The following is a 19,219-nucleotide window of genomic DNA, read 5'->3' as shown; positions in this document are numbered from 1 at the left end:
TTAGTATATAGCCTAAGAGCATCTCCAATGCAAAACTTAGATAGCCCTATGTGTCGAGACTCAATTGAGCTTTCATTTCCTAGATGACAATATTGAGATTCTTAATTCAAAAGACATCTCAAATGCAACATTCTAAAAACTTAAAAATTACTTAGGTGTTGTTTCGTAGATGGGTGGATTTGCTTTTAATATTTAGTGGCCTATTGAGATCCTCAGAAGAAATATTGAGTTTCTTTTTGAAATATCTCGAAATGTGTCACATCATCTTGAAGCCCAAATTGAGTGTTACATTAGAGATATTTTCTAACATAATAATATAATAAAAAAATAATGCAAGAGTCGAATTGAAAAACTCATAGTGTCACCTAGGACTTGTTGAGTTTCAATAAAAAAAAACTCTTTCCAGTGCAACAATTAATGATGTAGCATCATTAATGTTAAGACATCTCGAGGAAAAGAACACGCAGAAGACGACTCAAACCATGACTTAATTAATAGTGAATGGCTCGCCAGCAAAAGCATTGGTTAGGAGTTGATTTCAGGAACTCAAACCATTTACTACCTGCTACGACCTGCTCAGCATAGCAAGCCCGGGCGCCTATAAAATTTCCTAACAGCCCACCTCATGAGATAAGGAGTTGTGGGCCTAATGAGGCCTATTTAACCACCTCTCTAATAGTCTAATATGTGCCGGTGGGATTCGGTCGGCATGCCCACATATCTGAAAAACTTAATCTGAAAAAAATAGGCATGCCCACATTCAAGAGCAATGTAACACTTAATCTGAAAAACTCAAAAGGTCATGTTTGGCGGGAGAGAATGGCATGGGAATGAAATTGATTCCTATGAATCGCAATACATATTATTGTTTGGCTAGCAGTAATGCATGGAGAACCTTATTCTCGGGGAATGGAATTCTTTAGGAGGAAGTGAGTTTGTGATTCTCATTCTTCAAAAATGATTTGTTTAATATTTATAAACAAACTTATCCAAAAATGATTTGTTTAATATTTATAAACAAACTTATCCTTAGTAAAATATTAGAATGACTAATATTAAGATTGTTTTTAATATCATATCACAACAAAAAATTAAAAAACAAAGGTTCAACCGCCACCATCGTAGCTATCTTTCTCTCTGTCTTTTTTCTCCCTCTCATTCTTTGATCATTCCAATCGATTTCATACCTTTAAGAAAAAGGTTATTTCCCAAAAGGCCCCTTACTTTGTGACCAGCTTCCCGCGAAGACCCTATTTTATCAAAATACCCAGAAGGTTCCATTTTTTCCGTTACCGTTAAATGTTCGTTACTCTCTCTCCTCCATCTCATCACCTCTCTTTGTCATGTCATCTATCACGCCACATGATCATCTTCTCCGATAGGGTCGTCGATCGGTCAAAAATTCTGGCGACCTTCAAACTTAAAAGAAAAACGGCGACCTTCGTATCATTCCATTAGCTATTAAAGAAGAAAACAAAAATATGTATTAGGTGATTCCAAAGTAAAATTGTCCTGATATGATTTCTTAAGAGCACTAATTCGCGAGATAGAATTTAATTCACAACATGTTTCGACTATCATCACTAACATTCATTTTCTTTTCTTTGATCATCTAAGAACCTAATTACTTAGTTGCAATACTGCTTGCATATCAAAGAAACTTGAAAAATAATTGAAGCGATCATTCAGAAATATCATACGAGTCTAGTTTCGTCAACAATTTAATATTTATACTATTGAATAATTTTGAACTTTTATTTATAGATATATAAAGTATTTTTTTTACTTTATGTTATCATACAAGAGGGTCTCTTGCAAAGTTTGGCACCGGCCTCCCAAATTCTCAACAACGACTCTGGGTGGCCCTTAGAGTTTCTTAAGTTGAGTCTTGAATTAGAGTAAGTCTGTCAATGGATATCCATATATTCGACGTCCGATCCGTACCCGCATTCAAATTTTAAGAAAATATCTGAAATTTCGGATATCAGATTCGGATATTCCTTATCGGATATCAGATTCGGATATTCCTTATCGGATATCTGCTTATCGAATATCAGATACGGATACATCAATATCCGATAAATATCCGTATCCGATAAGTAATATAAAATAATAATAAAAATAAAAATTTATCAATAATAACATATAAAATGTATGGTTGAGATGTATTATTTATATCTAATGGTTAACAATTTAAACTTAAAATATAAAATTTTATTTTCGTTTAGGATCTCGGATATTATCCGATATCCGTTAATATTATCGAATTCGGATATTGATTTATAATATCCGTCGGATAATTATCAGATGTCGGATAGCTTATCGGATACATATGCCTATATCCGATCCGATAAGCTACCGTTTACAGACCTACATTGGAGATATTTTTAATAATATTTGAATTTAAACCAATACAAATCAAATCTTCATTTACTTTCCAAAATAACTAGTTATTATTTTACCATCCTACAAAAGTAAATAAATTAAGTTTATAGATGACCTCTATTTTGGCCACCTAGAATTAGAAAATTCAGTTAGAGCTTGACATGTATAACTAATGGAGATTTTATTGAGTTTTGCATTGGAAATTTAGAGTCGTTCTTAGTATATAGCCTAAGAGCATCTCCAATGCAAAACTTAGATAGCCCTATGTGTCGAGACTCAATTGAGCTTTCATTTCCTAGATGACAATATTGAGATTCTTAATTCAAAAGACATCTCAAATGCAACATTCTAAAAACTTAAAAATTACTTAGGTGTTGTTTCGTAGATGGGTGGATTTGCTTTTAATATTTAGTGGCCTATTGAGATCCTCAGAAGAAATATTGAGTTTCTTTTTGAAATATTGAGTTTCTGTGTCACATCATCTTGAAGCCCAAATTGAGTGTTACATTAGAGATATTTTCTAACATAATAATATAATAAAAAAATAATGCAAGAGTCGAATTGAAAAACTCATAGTGTCACCTAGGACTTGTTGAGTTTCAATAAAAAAAAACTCTTTCCAGTGCAACAATTAATGATGTAGCATCATTAATGTTAAGACATCTCGAGGAAAAGAACACGCAGAAGACGACTCAAACCATGACTTAATTAATAGTGAATGGCTCGCCAGCAAAAGCATTGGTTAGGAGTTGATTTCAGGAACTCAAAACATTTACTACCTGCTACGACCTGCTCAGCATAGCAAGCCCGGGAGCCTATAAAATTTCCTAACAGCCCACCTCATGAGATAAGGAGTTGTGGGCCTAATGAGGCCTATTTAACCACCTCTCTAATAGTCTAATATGTGCCGGTGGGATTCGGTCGGCATGCCCACATATCTGAAAAACTTAATCTGAAAAAAATAGGCATGCCCACATTCAAGAGCAATGTAACACTTAATCTGAAAAACTCAAAAGGTCATGTTTGGCGGGAGAGAATGGCATGGGAATGAAATTGATTCCTATGAATCGCAATACATATTATTGTTTGGCTAGCAGTAATGCATGGAGAACCTTATTCTCGGGGAATGGAATTCTTTAGGAGGAAGTGAGTTTGTGATTCTCATTCTTCAAAAATGATTTGTTTAATATTTATAAACAAACTTATCCAAAAATGATTTGTTTAATATTTATAAACAAACTTATCCTTAGTAAAATATTAGAATGACTAATATTAAGATTGTTTTTAATATCATATCACAACAAAAAATTAAAAAACAAAGGTTCAACCGCCACCATCGTAGCTATCTTTCTCTCTGTCTTTTTTCTCCCTCTCATTCTTTGATCATTCCAATCGATTTCATACCTTTAAGAAAAAGTTTATTTCCCAAAAGGCCCCTTACTTTGTGACCAGCTTCCCGCGAAGACCCTATTTTATCAAAATACCCAGAAGGTTCCATTTTTTCCGTTACCGTTAAATGTTCGTTACTCTCTCTCCTCCATCTCATCACCTCTCTTTGTCATGTCATCTATCACGCCACATGATCATCTTCTCCGATAGGGTCGTCGATCGGTCAAAAATTCTGGCGACCTTCAAACTTAAAAGAAAAACGGCGACCTTCGTATCATTCCATTAGCTATTAAAGAAGAAAACAAAAATATGTATTAGGTGATTCCAAAGTAAAATTGTCCTGATATGATTTCTTAAGAGCACTAATTCGCGAGATAGAATTTAATTCACAACATGTTTCGACTATCATCACTAACATTCATTTTCTTTTCTTTGATCATCTAAGAACCTAATTACTTAGTTGCAATACTGCTTGCATATCAAAGAAACTTGAAAAATAATTGAAGCGATCATTCAGAAATATCATACGAGTCTAGTTTCGTCAACAATTTAATATTTATACTATTGAATAATTTTGAACTTTTATTTATAGATATATAAAGTATTTTTTTTACTTTATGTTATCATACAAGAGGGTCTCTTGCAAAGTTTGGCACCGGCCTCCCAAATTCTCAACAACGACTCTGGGTGGCCCTTAGAGTTTCTTAAGTTGAGTCTTGAATTAGAGTAAGTCTGTCAATGGATATCCATATATTCGACGTCCGATCCGTACCCGCATTCAAATTTTAAGAAAATATCTGAAATTTCGGATATCAGATTCGGATATTCCTTATCGGATATCAGATTCGGATATTCCTTATCGGATATCTGCTTATCGAATATCAGATACGGATACATCAATATCCGATAAATATCCGTATCCGATAAGTAATATAAAATAATAATAAAAATAAAAATTTATCAATAATAACATATAAAATGTATGGTTGAGATGTATTATTTATATCTAATGGTTAACAATTTAAACTTAAAATATAAAATTTTATTTTCGTTTAGGATCTCGGATATTATCCGATATCCGTTAATATTATCGAATTCGGATATTGATTTATAATATCCGTCGGATAATTATCAGATGTCGGATAGCTTATCGGATACATATGCCTATATCCGATCCGATAAGCTACCGTTTACAGACCTACATTGGAGATATTTTTAATAATATTTGAATTTAAACCAATACAAATCAAATCTTCATTTACTTTCCAAAATAACTAGTTATTATTTTACCATCCTACAAAAGTAAATAAATTAAGTTTATAGATGACCTCTATTTTGGCCACCTAGAATTAGAAAATTCAGTTAGAACTTGACATGTATAACTAATGGAGATTTTATTGAGTTTTGCATTGGAAATTTAGAGTCGTTCTTAGTATATAGCCTAAGAGCATCTCCAATGCAAAACTTAGATAGCCCTATGTGTCGAGACTCAATTGAGCTTTCATTTCCTAGATGACAATATTGAGATTCTTAATTCAAAAGACATCTCAAATGCAACATTCTAAAAACTTAAAAATTACTTAGGTGCTGTTTCGTAGATGGGTGGATTTGCTTTTAATATTTAGTGGCCTATTGAGATCCTCAGAAGAAATATTGAGTTTCTTTTTGAAATATTGAGTTTCTGTGTCACATCATCTTGAAGCCCAAATTGAGTGTTACATTAGAGATATTTTCTAACATAATAATATAATAAAAAAATAATGCAAGAGTCGAATTGAAAAACTCATAGTGTCACCTAGGACTTGTTGAGTTTCAATAAAAAAAAAACTCTTTCCAGTGCAACAATTAATGATGTAGCATCATTAATGTTAAGACATCTCGAGGAAAAGAACACGCAGAAGACGACTCAAACCATGACTTAATTAATAGTGAATGGCTCGCCAGCAAAAGCATTGGTTAGGAGTTGATTTCAGGAACTCAAAACATTTACTACCTGCTACGACCTGCTCAGCATAGCAAGCCCGGGAGCCTATAAAATTTCCTAACAGCCCACCTCATGAGATAAGGAGTTGTGGGCCTAATGAGGCCTATTTAACCACCTCTCTAATAGTCTAATATGTGCCGGTGGGATTCGGTCGGCATGCCCACATATCTGAAAAACTTAATCTGAAAAAAATAGGCATGCCCACATTCAAGAGCAATGTAACACTTAATCTGAAAAACTCAAAAGGTCATGTTTGGCGGGAGAGAATGGCATGGGAATGAAATTGATTCCTATGAATCGCAATACATATTATTGTTTGGCTAGCAGTAATGCATGGAGAACCTTATTCTCGGGGAATGGAATTCTTTAGGAGGAAGTGAGTTTGTGATTCTCATTCTTCAAAAATGATTTGTTTAATATTTATAAACAAACTTATCCAAAAATGATTTGTTTAATATTTATAAACAAACTTATCCTTAGTAAAATATTAGAATGACTAATATTAAGATTGTTTTTAATATCATATCACAACAAAAAATTAAAAAACAAAGGTTCAACCGCCACCATCGTAGCTATCTTTCTCTCTGTCTTTTTTCTCCCTCTCATTCTTTGATCATTCCAATCGATTTCATACCTTTAAGAAAAAGTTTATTTCCCAAAAGGCCCCTTACTTTGTGACCAGCTTCCCGCGAAGACCCTATTTTATCAAAATACCCAGAAGGTTCCATTTTTTCCGTTACCGTTAAATGTTCGTTACTCTCTCTCCTCCATCTCATCACCTCTCTTTGTCATGTCATCTATCACGCCACATGATCATCTTCTCCGATAGGGTCGTCGATCGGTCAAAAATTCTGGCGACCTTCAAACTTAAAAGAAAAACGGCGACCTTCGTATCATTCCATTAGCTATTAAAGAAGAAAACAAAAATATGTATTAGGTGATTCCAAAGTAAAATTGTCCTGATATGATTTCTTAAGAGCACTAATTCGCGAGATAGAATTTAATTCACAACATGTTTCGACTATCATCACTAACATTCATTTTCTTTTCTTTGATCATCTAAGAACCTAATTACTTAGTTGCAATACTGCTTGCATATCAAAGAAACTTGAAAAATAATTGAAGCGATCATTCAGAAATATCATACGAGTCTAGTTTCGTCAACAATTTAATATTTATACTATTGAATAATTTTGAACTTTTATTTATAGATATATAAAGTATTTTTTTTACTTTATGTTATCATACAAGAGGGTCTCTTGCAAAGTTTGGCACCGGCCTCCCAAATTCTCAACAACGACTCTGGGTGGCCCTTAGAGTTTCTTAAGTTGAGTCTTGAATTAGAGTAAGTCTGTCAATGGATATCCATATATTCGACGTCCGATCCGTACCCGCATTCAAATTTTAAGAAAATATCTGAAATTTCGGATATCAGATTCGGATATTCCTTATCGGATATCAGATTCGGATATTCCTTATCGGATATCTGCTTATCGAATATCAGATACGGATACATCAATATCCGATAAATATCCGTATCCGATAAGTAATATAAAATAATAATAAAAATAAAAATTTATCAATAATAACATATAAAATGTATGGTTGAGATGTATTATTTATATCTAATGGTTAACAATTTAAACTTAAAATATAAAATTTTATTTTCGTTTAGGATCTCGGATATTATCCGATATCCGTTAATATTATCGAATTCGGATATTGATTTATAATATCCGTCGGATAATTATCAGATGTCGGATAGCTTATCGGATACATATGCCTATATCCGATCCGATAAGCTACCGTTTACAGACCTACATTGGAGATATTTTTAATAATATTTGAATTTAAACCAATACAAATCAAATCTTCATTTACTTTCCAAAATAACTAGTTATTATTTTACCATCCTACAAAAGTAAATAAATTAAGTTTATAGATGACCTCTATTTTGGCCACCTAGAATTAGAAAATTCAGTTAGAGCTTGACATGTATAACTAATGGAGATTTTATTGAGTTTTGCATTGGAAATTTAGAGTCGTTCTTAGTATATAGCCTAAGAGCATCTCCAATGCAAAACTTAGATAGCCCTATGTGTCGAGACTCAATTGAGCTTTCATTTCCTAGATGACAATATTGAGATTCTTAATTCAAAAGACATCTCAAATGCAACATTCTAAAAACTTAAAAATTACTTAGGTGTTGTTTCGTAGATGGGTGGATTTGCTTTTAATATTTAGTGGCCTATTGAGATCCTCAGAAGAAATATTGAGTTTCTTTTTGAAATATTGAGTTTCTTTTTGAAATATCTCGAAATGTGTCACATCATCTTGAAGCCCAAATTGAGTGTTACATTAGAGATATTTTCTAACATAATAATATAATAAAAAAATAATGCAAGAGTCGAATTGAAAAACTCATAGTGTCACCTAGGACTTGTTGAGTTTCAATAAAAAAAAACTCTTTCCAGTGCAACAATTAATGATGTAGCATCATTAATGTTAAGACATCTCGAGTAGAAAACTCTATTTGAGATTTTTTAGAGGATCTCAATTGACCACTATATATTAAAAGCAAATCTATCCATCTAGAAAATGACACCTATGTAATTTTTAAGTTTTTTAGAGAGTTGCATTGGAGATGTCTTTTGAATTAATGATTTCAATATTATCATATAAAAAAGTGAAACTCAATTAAGACTTAACACATGAGAATTTGAGTTTTTTTTGTTTTGGATTGGAAATGCTCAGAAACTTTGAAGGTCCTACTCGTCAAGTGTCAATGAACATTCTCTTTCCTAATTGACAATATAGAGACACTTTAAGCTTTTTTGTAACAGAGGGGATAGGGGGACTTCCTAACTCTACTCCCAAGTGTACTCCCCTTCACATGGGAAGGTCAATTTAGTCTATTCAGAGTTGTTGTCAGACTGAAAAGACCAAAATAACCTTCCCATCTGAGGGGGAGTACACTTGGGAGTAGGGTTAGGGAGTCCCCAAATCATTTTCATTTTTGTAACTAATGGAGATCTCTAAAATATCTCAACTTCATAGACACGTACTCTTAAATTTAATCTGCAAAAAGTAGTTAAAAAGCAGGATTTCTATTGATTTAAAGTTTTAGAATGTGAGTAGGTAAGCACTTAGAAAATTTAATAAGACACTCTAAAAAAAAATGTCTCTATTGAGACTCTCTATAATAATTCATTCACCTCATAATAGAGTGTTTGACAAAGTGTCTCGTTAGAGAAAGTTTTTTAACAAAAACTCTAAAAAATCATGTGCGACACTCTAAGAGTTTTAGTGTCCCATTGGAGATCCAATAGGACACTCAAGAAAACTCTATAAATCCTAAGTGTCAAGTGTCAAAAATAAATCTCTAAAGTCTCTTTTCTATGTGGTCATTTAGAGACACTCGAATACAAAACTTTCTTCAATGTAGACACTCTAAGGTTTTTTAACAAAATTCCAAAAATTCATATGTCGCACTCTAAGTATTGGAGTTTGAGTGTCCCATCTGGAGTGCTCTACAGTGTCACGTATGATTTTTAGAGTTTTTTTTGTTAAATATTATATCCCATGCAAAACTCAACTAATATCTCAAAGATTACATGTCGAGACTGGAATATAGATATCTCAAGAGGACGCTCTATTTCAATAATGTCATCTTGAGGTATCTCTAATTCTCCTACTGATCAATATTTGAATTTCAACCAATAGAAATCTAGTCTTCGATATTATTAAAATAACTAATTATTTCATTAGGAAGATAACAATGACACTTAAGTAAATAAACACAAGTTTCGAGTTTTACATTGACAATAAAGAATTGAGGATCTTTATTTTCATCACCTACAAGGGAGAATCTCAATCAAAACATTTTTTTTTTAGAAAGAATATATATCATAATGCCATTTTCGAATGTCAACCATGGGTGGGTGATGTTCAAGTATCAATATTATTTAATAGTGACAACATTCTTTATCTTTTGAATTGTGAGCGTGCCTTGGACCTCTAAGGTGGAAGACTGAACCTCTTACACATCTAGCAAAGGGTTGTTGCCAATGACAACATTTTCTACGTCATTGAGATAATTTATCAAGCCAATTGAGCTCTTCAACTGTGGTCTTGGACCAACTAGGTTCAATCCAACTACTACACAATTGTTCTTTAGAGTCAGTAAAATCCTGAGCAGAAAGTTGACCCCCGATAGAGTGATACATACTTGTATCGAGGGAGAAATATATAATCTTTTCATTGTGAAACCGGGAGAAGTATATTCTGTTCGCCATGGAAATATCCGGAGCTATTACTGACAAACATGATGTCCTGCTGATAAACAACATATTCTTCTGTAAACTTTCAACTTCAACCCAAACCTTTTCTTCCCAATCTAGTCTGAAAACTAAAACCCACTCCCCTGAATAACCAACAAAAACAGATAGAAGCTTTCCTTCGCACTCCACCAAGTAACACTGATAAATAGAATTACATGGTCTTCGAGACTCGCCAAGTGGTTTCCAACAGTAGTTTCTGGGACAAAAGACTCCCAACGTCCCATTACAATCTAGGCAATACAAGTGCCCCTTGTAGAAAACTGGATTACTAACACTTGGCAAAAAATCCATTTTCAACCTAGTATTATTAGGAACGATATCATGATACCAAGCCGCATCTCCTCGTGAAATGATTGAACTATAAACAAAAATTGCAGTCCGTACATGAACTAGAGTGAGGACAAAAACTTTACAGTCAGAAGACGTAGGTAAAGACGAGAATGATACTCCAGCAATCGTATGGTCGTCATCAACCACCGGTAAGTCTGGAAGTTGGATAATAGCTCTTGTAAAAGGATTGAAGAAAAATAAGGATTTTTCTCCTCTAGACATTAATAACCAACCACCCTTTGAGAATTGTATTGTAGAATCTAACAAAAACTCTGAAAGGTTCATTAGATACGTTTGGTTATTAAACATTGGATCTATAAAGTCATAGATGGTATCGTTATTTCTAGAAAAAACCAGCCATGGAGGTAAATCGTCGTGTAAGATATCTGTAGAAGACATTTTCGATTTCACTACAGGAATTGCCAATCGATTTTCTTTACAAACTGCACGGAAATGTAAGTAATTTGTTGCATGGAGATAACTAGCAATTAGGTATACGGCACTTTGGTCGAGAATAGCCCAAGCTCCTGTTTGTATTCTGTTGGTTTTTCCAACCAGGGTCCCTATAACCAAATCCTCATCCTTGTCATTGCCTACCATATGTACTTCTCTTCTTCCCTCAGTGACCTTGAAATTTGTGGGCATTGACATCCAATACGGACAAAACCAAGGCGATGTTAGATTGGAGAACGATAAATAAACTGATATCCTTTGACGTTCTGGCTCAAATTTGTACAATATATTACGGGGAGTTTGAGTGTAATAAATACAACCGCTTGTTAGACCCAACCCTATAGCTGAACACGAAGTTGTAGTCCGTTCGCCCAAAAACATTACATGATCACCCAAATTATTGTGAACTAGTTCCCACTCCATCACAGAGAAATTCATCTTAAAGACTTTAAAATTAAGAATCTCCTCCAACTCATATTTTTTAAAATATTTCATAATCATAAATATTTCATTACTAGATTCTACATAGTCTCTAAGGCAATAAACCGCTTTAAATAGTCTTGATGTTGAATCGTCGTTGTTAATGCTTACATCAAACGAAATTATAGAGAGACTTTCACCACCACTACCACCATCATCATCATCATTAGGGTCAAGTTTTTTCTCCACAACAAGGTGACGATATTTGTCGTGTAAATAATAGGGTATGTGTAGCTTACCTTCAACACAAATTATAGACGAAGAAGATTGACGGTAAAGAACCATATCATCCTCAATAGGGAGCTCTTGGAATCTCCATTTTGTGTCTTTTCGAGGGCCACAAAACATAAGATTCTTAGTTTTATTTAGGATTAAAAAAACCATGGAATCAGAATTAGTTGGAGGTGAGGATAATATAAAACCATAAACTCCATGATAGTCACTCCCTTTGACCCATTTAAGCAAATTGGGTAACTCAACTGTTTCTAAAGACTCTGGATTCCATAAAAAAGAATCCCCAAATTTCCAATTTGAGTAATGATAACTTGGGTATGTGATGAGTATAATGAACCAACCTTGATGAGAATTAGATTGCCAATAACAAGTTTTACTTAACTCTGGTATGGACTTATTGTAAACTTTGTTGTGGGGATCACATAGATTAATGAAATTTTGATCTTTTCCACCTTTTCCAACAGGGAAGACGAGCCAAGGTGCCGCCTTTGGACGTGGTGGCCGACGGCGTAAAGTCCTCTTTCCTTCTTCTGTTACTGGTGGGAGTAATCTTTCATCCATTGATCAGAGAGTGATAGAGAGATTCCTAATTATAGAACAGAGTTTTAAGGAATCAGTACAAGGAAGAAGAAGAAGAAGACCAACCTTATTATATAACATAAGAGGAGGATTAGAGAATCTCTTAGGATAAGTTCTTTCTCATTTATTAGGTTTCCTTGTCCATGATGAACAAGGAGAAATTGTGATGTAGTCATATCTGATAATGGGATCATTTAGATTCTGAATTAAATAACTTTCTTGATGGATGAACCCCTAATCCTTCCTTCCCGACTACCCAAATCCTCAATTGTGTAGTCCTATCCGATAATGGGATCATCTAGATTCTGAATTTAATAACTTCCTACTTGTGAGAACTATCACCAATATAGTTTTTTTTTTTTTTTGTTGAACTATCACCAATATAGTTCGGTTGATAGTCAAACTAGAGAGAGATGCCTAAGGCCATGTTTGGCACGCGGGAATCGCGTGGGAATGGAATGTGATTCCCAGGAATCACATTCCCGACTACTGTTTGGCTCGCGGGAATACAGGGGTATTCCTATTCCTGAAGGAATAGGATTCCCTCCAAATGGGGTAATAGCAAACCCAGGGAGGGGGGTGGGTTTGTGATTCCCATTCCTGGGAATGATTTGATTTAATATTTCTGGACAAAATAATCCTTAATAAAATATTAGAATGACTAATATTAAAATCGTCATTCTCATAATATTTTTACTAAAAAATTAAAAACCTAGGGTTTCAACCACCACCATAGCAACACACACACTCTCTCTCTCCCACCCTCTCGCTCGAACATAACTCTCTTCCTCTCTCTCTCTCTCTCTCCATATCTCTAGTTTTTTTCTTCTCTCTTGCTCTTTGTTCATTAAAAATCGATCTCATAACATTTAAAAAAATTAGTCGAGACCTTATTTATTTTAAATAAATCTTTATATACAAATTAAATTAGTATATTACGTTACTATTTCATATCTATAAATTTGAATATATAATACTAATTAACATATATATAACAAAGTTGACCTATAATTTATGTAGTTTAAGTAAAGGATATAACAGGACTTTCGTAAAAATTTACATTCCTCTTCCTACACAAACCAAACAACAAGTTAGGAATCCATCGGGAATGGAATTCTTATTCCTGGTTGAACCAAACACTAAACCAAAATAATCTGATTCCCGGGATTCGCATTACTGGAATGGGATTCCCGGCAATGACATTCCATTCCCGCGCGCCAAACATGGCCTAAATGTTTCTCTTATATTCGTATCAAGTGGTAATACATGTTCTTTCAACATAAAAAAAAAAGGAAAGAAGTGGTAATACATGTGTTTATAATACAACTATAACTACTTAGGGTAAATCTCTATGTAAGGGTTGATGCAACAACTATGCTTATCACTTAGTGGGATCGGTTGGAGCAAGTGGACCGGGTGCCAGGTGCTTATACCGGGTGGTCGGTGCTTATACCGGGTGGTCGGTGCTTATACCGGGTGGTCGGTGCTTATACCGGGTGGTCGGTGCTTATACCGGGTGGTCGGTGCTTATACCGGGTGGTCGGTGCTTATACCGGGTGGTCGGTGCTTATATGGATCGGTTTGCCGATCAATATCCCTAATAATCCCCCTCAAGTTGGAGACAGAATGTCGATGATGCCCTTGCCAATAATTCTTCTGAATGCGTCTGCACCAAGCGGCTCTGTAAAAATGTCATCGAGATGTTCAGATGAGGGAGTAAAACACAGAGAAATGAGGTTGTTTTTTACCTTTTCACGAACCAAGTAGCAGTCAATCTGATGTGTTTGGTTCATTCGTGAAAGACTGGGTTTTTCGCGATATGAATAGCGGCACGATTGCCACAATGAACATACATGGGAGAGGAGTGAATAATGCCAAGATCACGAAGTGGGGACTTGAGCCATTGAAGCACACAGGTAAGAATAGCGAGAGCTCGATATTCAGCCTCGACCGAAGAACGAGCAATGGTGTGTTGTTTTTTAGACTTCCAGCAACTTGAACCGAGCATGGTAAGATATCCAATGGTAGATCTTCTGGTGGTGGGCAACCAGCCCAATCAGAGTTGCATTACCTAGATATAAGTAATGCCCTTGAGGAAGATAAAAGAATTCCTTTGCCAATGGAACCTTTCAGGTAGCAGAGAACCCTGTGTGCAGCATCTAAGCGGGATGTGTGAGGATTCTGCATGAAATTGGCTAAGATTGTTAACTGCAAAAGTGATATCAGGACATGTAACTGTGAGATAAATAAGACGACCCATAAGGCGCCAGTATACGGACGGATCCGGGGGAGGTCGACCATCAGTAGGGCCAAGTTTGGACTTTTGATCCATAGGGAAAGGAAAAATCTTAGATGCAGTGAGACCCGAATCTTTTGAGATATCAAGGGCGTATTCTCGTTGACATAGAAATATCCCTTTAGATGATCTATGGACTCCAATAACTAAAAAATAATGGAGACGATCAAGACCTTTTAGAGAAAAAGTTGTGCTAAGAAAAGATAGAAGATAAGATACGGCCGCATCATTATTGCATGTGATAATGAGGTCATCAACATAAACTAAGACATATAAAGATGTGGATTGGTTTGTGTAAGAAAATAAACCAGAAAGAGACTGAACAAAATCCCGTTTGATAAGAACAGACGAAAACTTGGAAAACCATCGACGAGAGGCATGTTTGAGACCATAAAGAGTTTTTTTAAGGCGACAGACACGGGACTCCTCCTTGGGCAAAAATTCAGGGGGTAATTTCATACACACTTCTTCATCAAGGCCGCCTTGAAGAAATGCATTATTGACATCGAGCTGGCAGAGGGACCGACATTTCATAACTGCAATGGATAAAAGGACCATAACTGTGACTAGTTTGGGTACGGGAGCGAAGGTGTCGTGGTAATCGAGTCCCTCGATCTGAGTGTAACCCTTTGCAACGAGACGGACTTTGTAACGTTCAATGGAGCCGTCAACCCGAAATTTAATTTTATAGACCCATTTACAACCAGTGGGTCGCTTACCACGTGGTGAATTAGTGAGTGTCCATGTATTGTTGGACTCGAGAGCCTTGATTTCATTAGCCAGTCCTTCCCGCCAACGAGGATAAGTCATTGATTGTGTGAAAGAAGTTGGCTCGTAGGCAGAGAAAACCAGTCAAAAATATTCGATGAGAATGAGAAATGAGAAAAAGAGTCAACCGAAAGATAATCAGTGATAGGATATTGAACGTCTGAATTATGATCGGAAAATGGGACTGAGATGTTAGGCAAGGTGAGTCGGGGCCCATTATTGACGTGTTGGCCGATTGAGTGTAGGAGTGGCGAGTGGAAGTGTTGGAGTGGGTTCAGGTGTGTTTGTATGATGTTCGCAACTACTAGATGGGGCCAGGGCCCAATGGGGTGACCGAGTCAATCACAGGCACCACTAGTGTGAATGAAGAAGAAGCGGGAAGAACAGGCTGCTCGGTCATGGAAATGGGTTGCAACAAGCCCATTGGAGCAAGTGGTGCCGATATGGGAGGAAGCTTTATGGATTGTCGTTTTATGGACTCCGGTGTATAACTAACGAACCATCATCCAGAGTAAACAAGAAAGGAAGGGAGGAATAAGGAGAAACCGCCAGACGAAATGTTACATAAGGAAGCAGTTTTCTCAAAAGGTTACATTACGTGATGTGTAAATTTTATGACTAGCCAAAACAAAAATGTGATAACTTTTTTTAGCATGAGAATAGCCAACAAATATGCCAGGGGAGGCACGAGGATCCATTTTAGTTCGGACATTCGTGTTATGTGCACAACAGAGACATCCGAATACACAGAGATGATCAAGAGAGGGAGGAGAACCTAGGAGGACTTCATGAGGGGAAAGGCCAGTAAGAGCGGAGGTTGGGATTTTATTAATTAAATATATCGCCATCAGAACGCTCCCCCTAAAATTCCAAGAGTAAGTGGGCTTGAAACCGAACAGCCCGGTCCACATATAGTACATGAAAATAGGACCATCTCGATAGGAAAGTGATGTATTTTATACCATTAATTAAATATACTGCCATCAGAACCCATATCCACGTCCCTAATACTAATCCATGAAACCCTAATCCTTCCTTCCCGAATTACCCAAATCATGTAGTCCTATACTCCTATCATATAGGACCATCTCGATAGGAATGTGAGAGGACAAATAATTATATTTTAAATTTTACATCGGAGATGCTCTAATCTAGAGAGTCCCCGGTTACCCACCTTGACATGTTCTCATCCTTCCTTGCATTAAGTTAATACAACGTGGCAGTCGTTGATTGGCATTCATCTGACGCACTCGGATGGGAAATTCGAAACTATCAGAACAATAGAAAATCCAAACTCCCGCCAACTCCCACCAACTCATCCTTACCGTCCTTTTCAGTTCTCATAAATCAACGGTCAAAACTCATGATCCGCGTCAAAATAATCTGGCCAATCAAATCATAAGACCTAAAGCTATAAATACATTCCTCTCCGCTCAATCCACTCCATCCAACTACTCATCTTCCTCTCTCTCTAACTTTTACCAAAATCCTGTAACTTTCTCTCTCTAAGTTTGAGTAATGGCACCCAAGGCAGAGAAGAAACCCGCGGAGAAGAAACCAGCAGAAGAGAAGAAAGCAGAGAAGGCACCAGTCGCAGAGAAGAAACCCAAAGCCGAGAAGAAGATCCCAAGCAAAGATGGAGCTTCTGCAGACAAGAAGAAGAAGAAATCAAAGAAGAGTGTTGAAACATACAAGATCTATATCTTTAAGGTATTGAAACAAGTTCATCCTGATATTGGTATTTCAAGTAAAGCTATGGGTATTATGAACAGTTTCATTAATGATATCTTTGAGAAACTTGCTCAAGAAGCTTCTAGGTTGGCTAGATACAACAAGAAGCCAACTATTACTTCTCGTGAGATTCAAACTGCTGTTCGTCTTGTTCTTCCTGGTGAATTAGCTAAGCATGCCGTCTCTGAAGGAACCAAGGCTGTGACCAAGTTCACTAGTTCTTAATTTCTAGGGTTTCTGATTTGGGGGAGCGAATTTGGGTTCTTTTGATGTCTTTTGATGTGTTTCTGGGTAATCGTTTGAATTGCCTAATTTCTAAGTTTCTAGGATTAGGGTTTTAACGAATGTAAAGAAATATCAGTCCTTTGATTCTAGTGTTATTAATACAATTTCTCTGTTATTGAAATTATCCCCAATTTTTCTAAGTACCATTTCTGTTTTATGACTCTTAATTTTGAATTGATTTTAAAGAAGTAAAAGAAATTGGTGAATTGAAATTAGTTCTTTGTTGAAATGAACTTGATCCAACTGTGTTCATTGTCATTGAATCTTGATAAAAACATGATATTTGTTTTTAGTTATTTGAGAGGCTTCGTTGACTTGGGCCGTTGGATTGGAAGTCACACTCTTTTATAGACCTTTTCACCCAAAGTCAAATTAAGGTTATTAGTTTAATCTTAGAGAGATTGAGAAGTATAACAATAAGATGTTTTTAAAAGAATCAAACAACTATGGGTAGAAAGAAAGAAGCTGAGAGATGTACGAATACAAAAATAGTGAAGGAGATGGATGGGATCTTCTTGATATCAATCAGTTTAGCGGTTTGATCAGGAAACCCGTCCGGTCAGTAGGATGTATCTAACATTGGTGCTCCATAGAAACGGGAATTGGCAATGATCTTTTGAAAAGTTTCAGAGCCAAGTGGATTTGTAAAAACGTCAATCAGCTCTTGTCTGAGTCGATTTCAATGTGCTTGGCTTGTGCGTAGAAGACATGGTTGTGAACAATATGTAAAGTATCACGAATAACATAATCCATGGGCTTTGGAAAGGAGCTGTCCATATCGAGATTATTAAGTACGGGTTTGAGTCATTGAAGCTCAAATGTTAGAGTGGCTAAAACCTATATACCACTACATTAATTTCCACTTTGACCCCCTAAAGATGAGGGAAGTCACCAAAATGGCCTCCTATAAATGAAAAAAATCTATTTTGTGTTACAAGTGATGTGGCAGACCAAAACAAGTGATTACTCTATCTAACTAGTAGGAGGTGGAGTTTAGTATGAGGCGGTATGTTTACCTCATTTCCTTACAAGCTAAGAGATGCCGTGTCCAAGGGAAAGAATGAGAATGCATGTAGACCTCCACCTCACCTGCCCATGCATTCCATCTTATAGCTTATTGAGTATTAGTATAAATATTCATCTTGTTCTTCACATCCTTGTACAAAAAAGGAAAATAACAAATACTTGAGATACTTATAATACCATAGCCACTTTAATTCAAGCTTGTTTTGTACTTTGAATCTTACTATCTCTCCTTACCTAGTTTATTACACGTTATCAGCACGATAGTCTCTAGTCGTGATACAAAGGAGATTCCATCAAACTCAAGGAGATTATCAAATCTACAGGTAATTCGTAATTTTCAAGTTTAATATGTCGAGTCTGACAAGTATTGATTTTGCAGCCCTTGACTTATCGGGAAAGAATTATATCACATGGAAGCTTGAAATCGAAGCACATTTAGAAGCCAAACAACTTGATAAAACAATTTGCGATGGAAATAGTGAACCTCTTTTCAGACGCTCAGCGACCCTCATTGTAATTCGCCATCATTTATGTGAAGAACTCAAATCAGAATGCTTATATCAGAAAGACCCACTTGTATTATGGAAATGTTTAGAAAATCGATACGGTCATTTAAAAAAGGTTATTTTACCGAAGGCCCAGAATGACTGGATAAACCTGCGGCTACAGGATTTCAAAACAGTTTCTGAATATAATTCTGTCTTAGTTAAAATAACTACAAAATTAGGTCATTGTGGTTATCCAGTTTCAGAGGAACAAATGCTAGAAAAAACGTTTTCCACGTTTCATATATCAAATATGAATCTGCAAGAGCAGTATAGAAACATGAATTTTAAATGTCATTCGGAGTTAATTTCATGTCTTCTTGTAGCAGAACAAAATAGAGAAGTAATCATGAAAAATCAAGAAACCCGTCCAACGGGATATACTAACTTTTCA

The 19,219-nt window shown here is 35.6% G+C and overlaps 1 protein-coding gene across 1 annotated transcript; it reads left to right on the top strand.

The window, feature by feature from the left end:
- The first annotated feature begins 16,684 nt into the window (after positions 1 to 16,684).
- LOC147565574 (histone H2B) lies at positions 16,685 to 17,375 on the top strand. The gene has a single exon (XM_086652073.1). It carries the CDS (start codon positions 16,757 to 16,759, stop codon positions 17,192 to 17,194), a length of 438 nt encoding a protein of 145 aa, XP_086508199.1. The 5' UTR covers positions 16,685 to 16,756; the 3' UTR covers positions 17,195 to 17,375.
- The last annotated feature ends 1,844 nt before the right edge of the window (positions 17,376 to 19,219 follow it).

This window comes from Eschscholzia californica, unplaced genomic scaffold (assembly GCF_041429995.1).
Source record: "Eschscholzia californica isolate CP2 unplaced genomic scaffold, dmEscCali1.0.p SCAF_1, whole genome shotgun sequence".
In the NCBI taxonomy this organism is placed as follows: Eukaryota; Viridiplantae; Streptophyta; class Magnoliopsida; order Ranunculales; family Papaveraceae; genus Eschscholzia; species Eschscholzia californica.
This window is presented reverse-complemented; position numbering and strand designations above follow the sequence as displayed.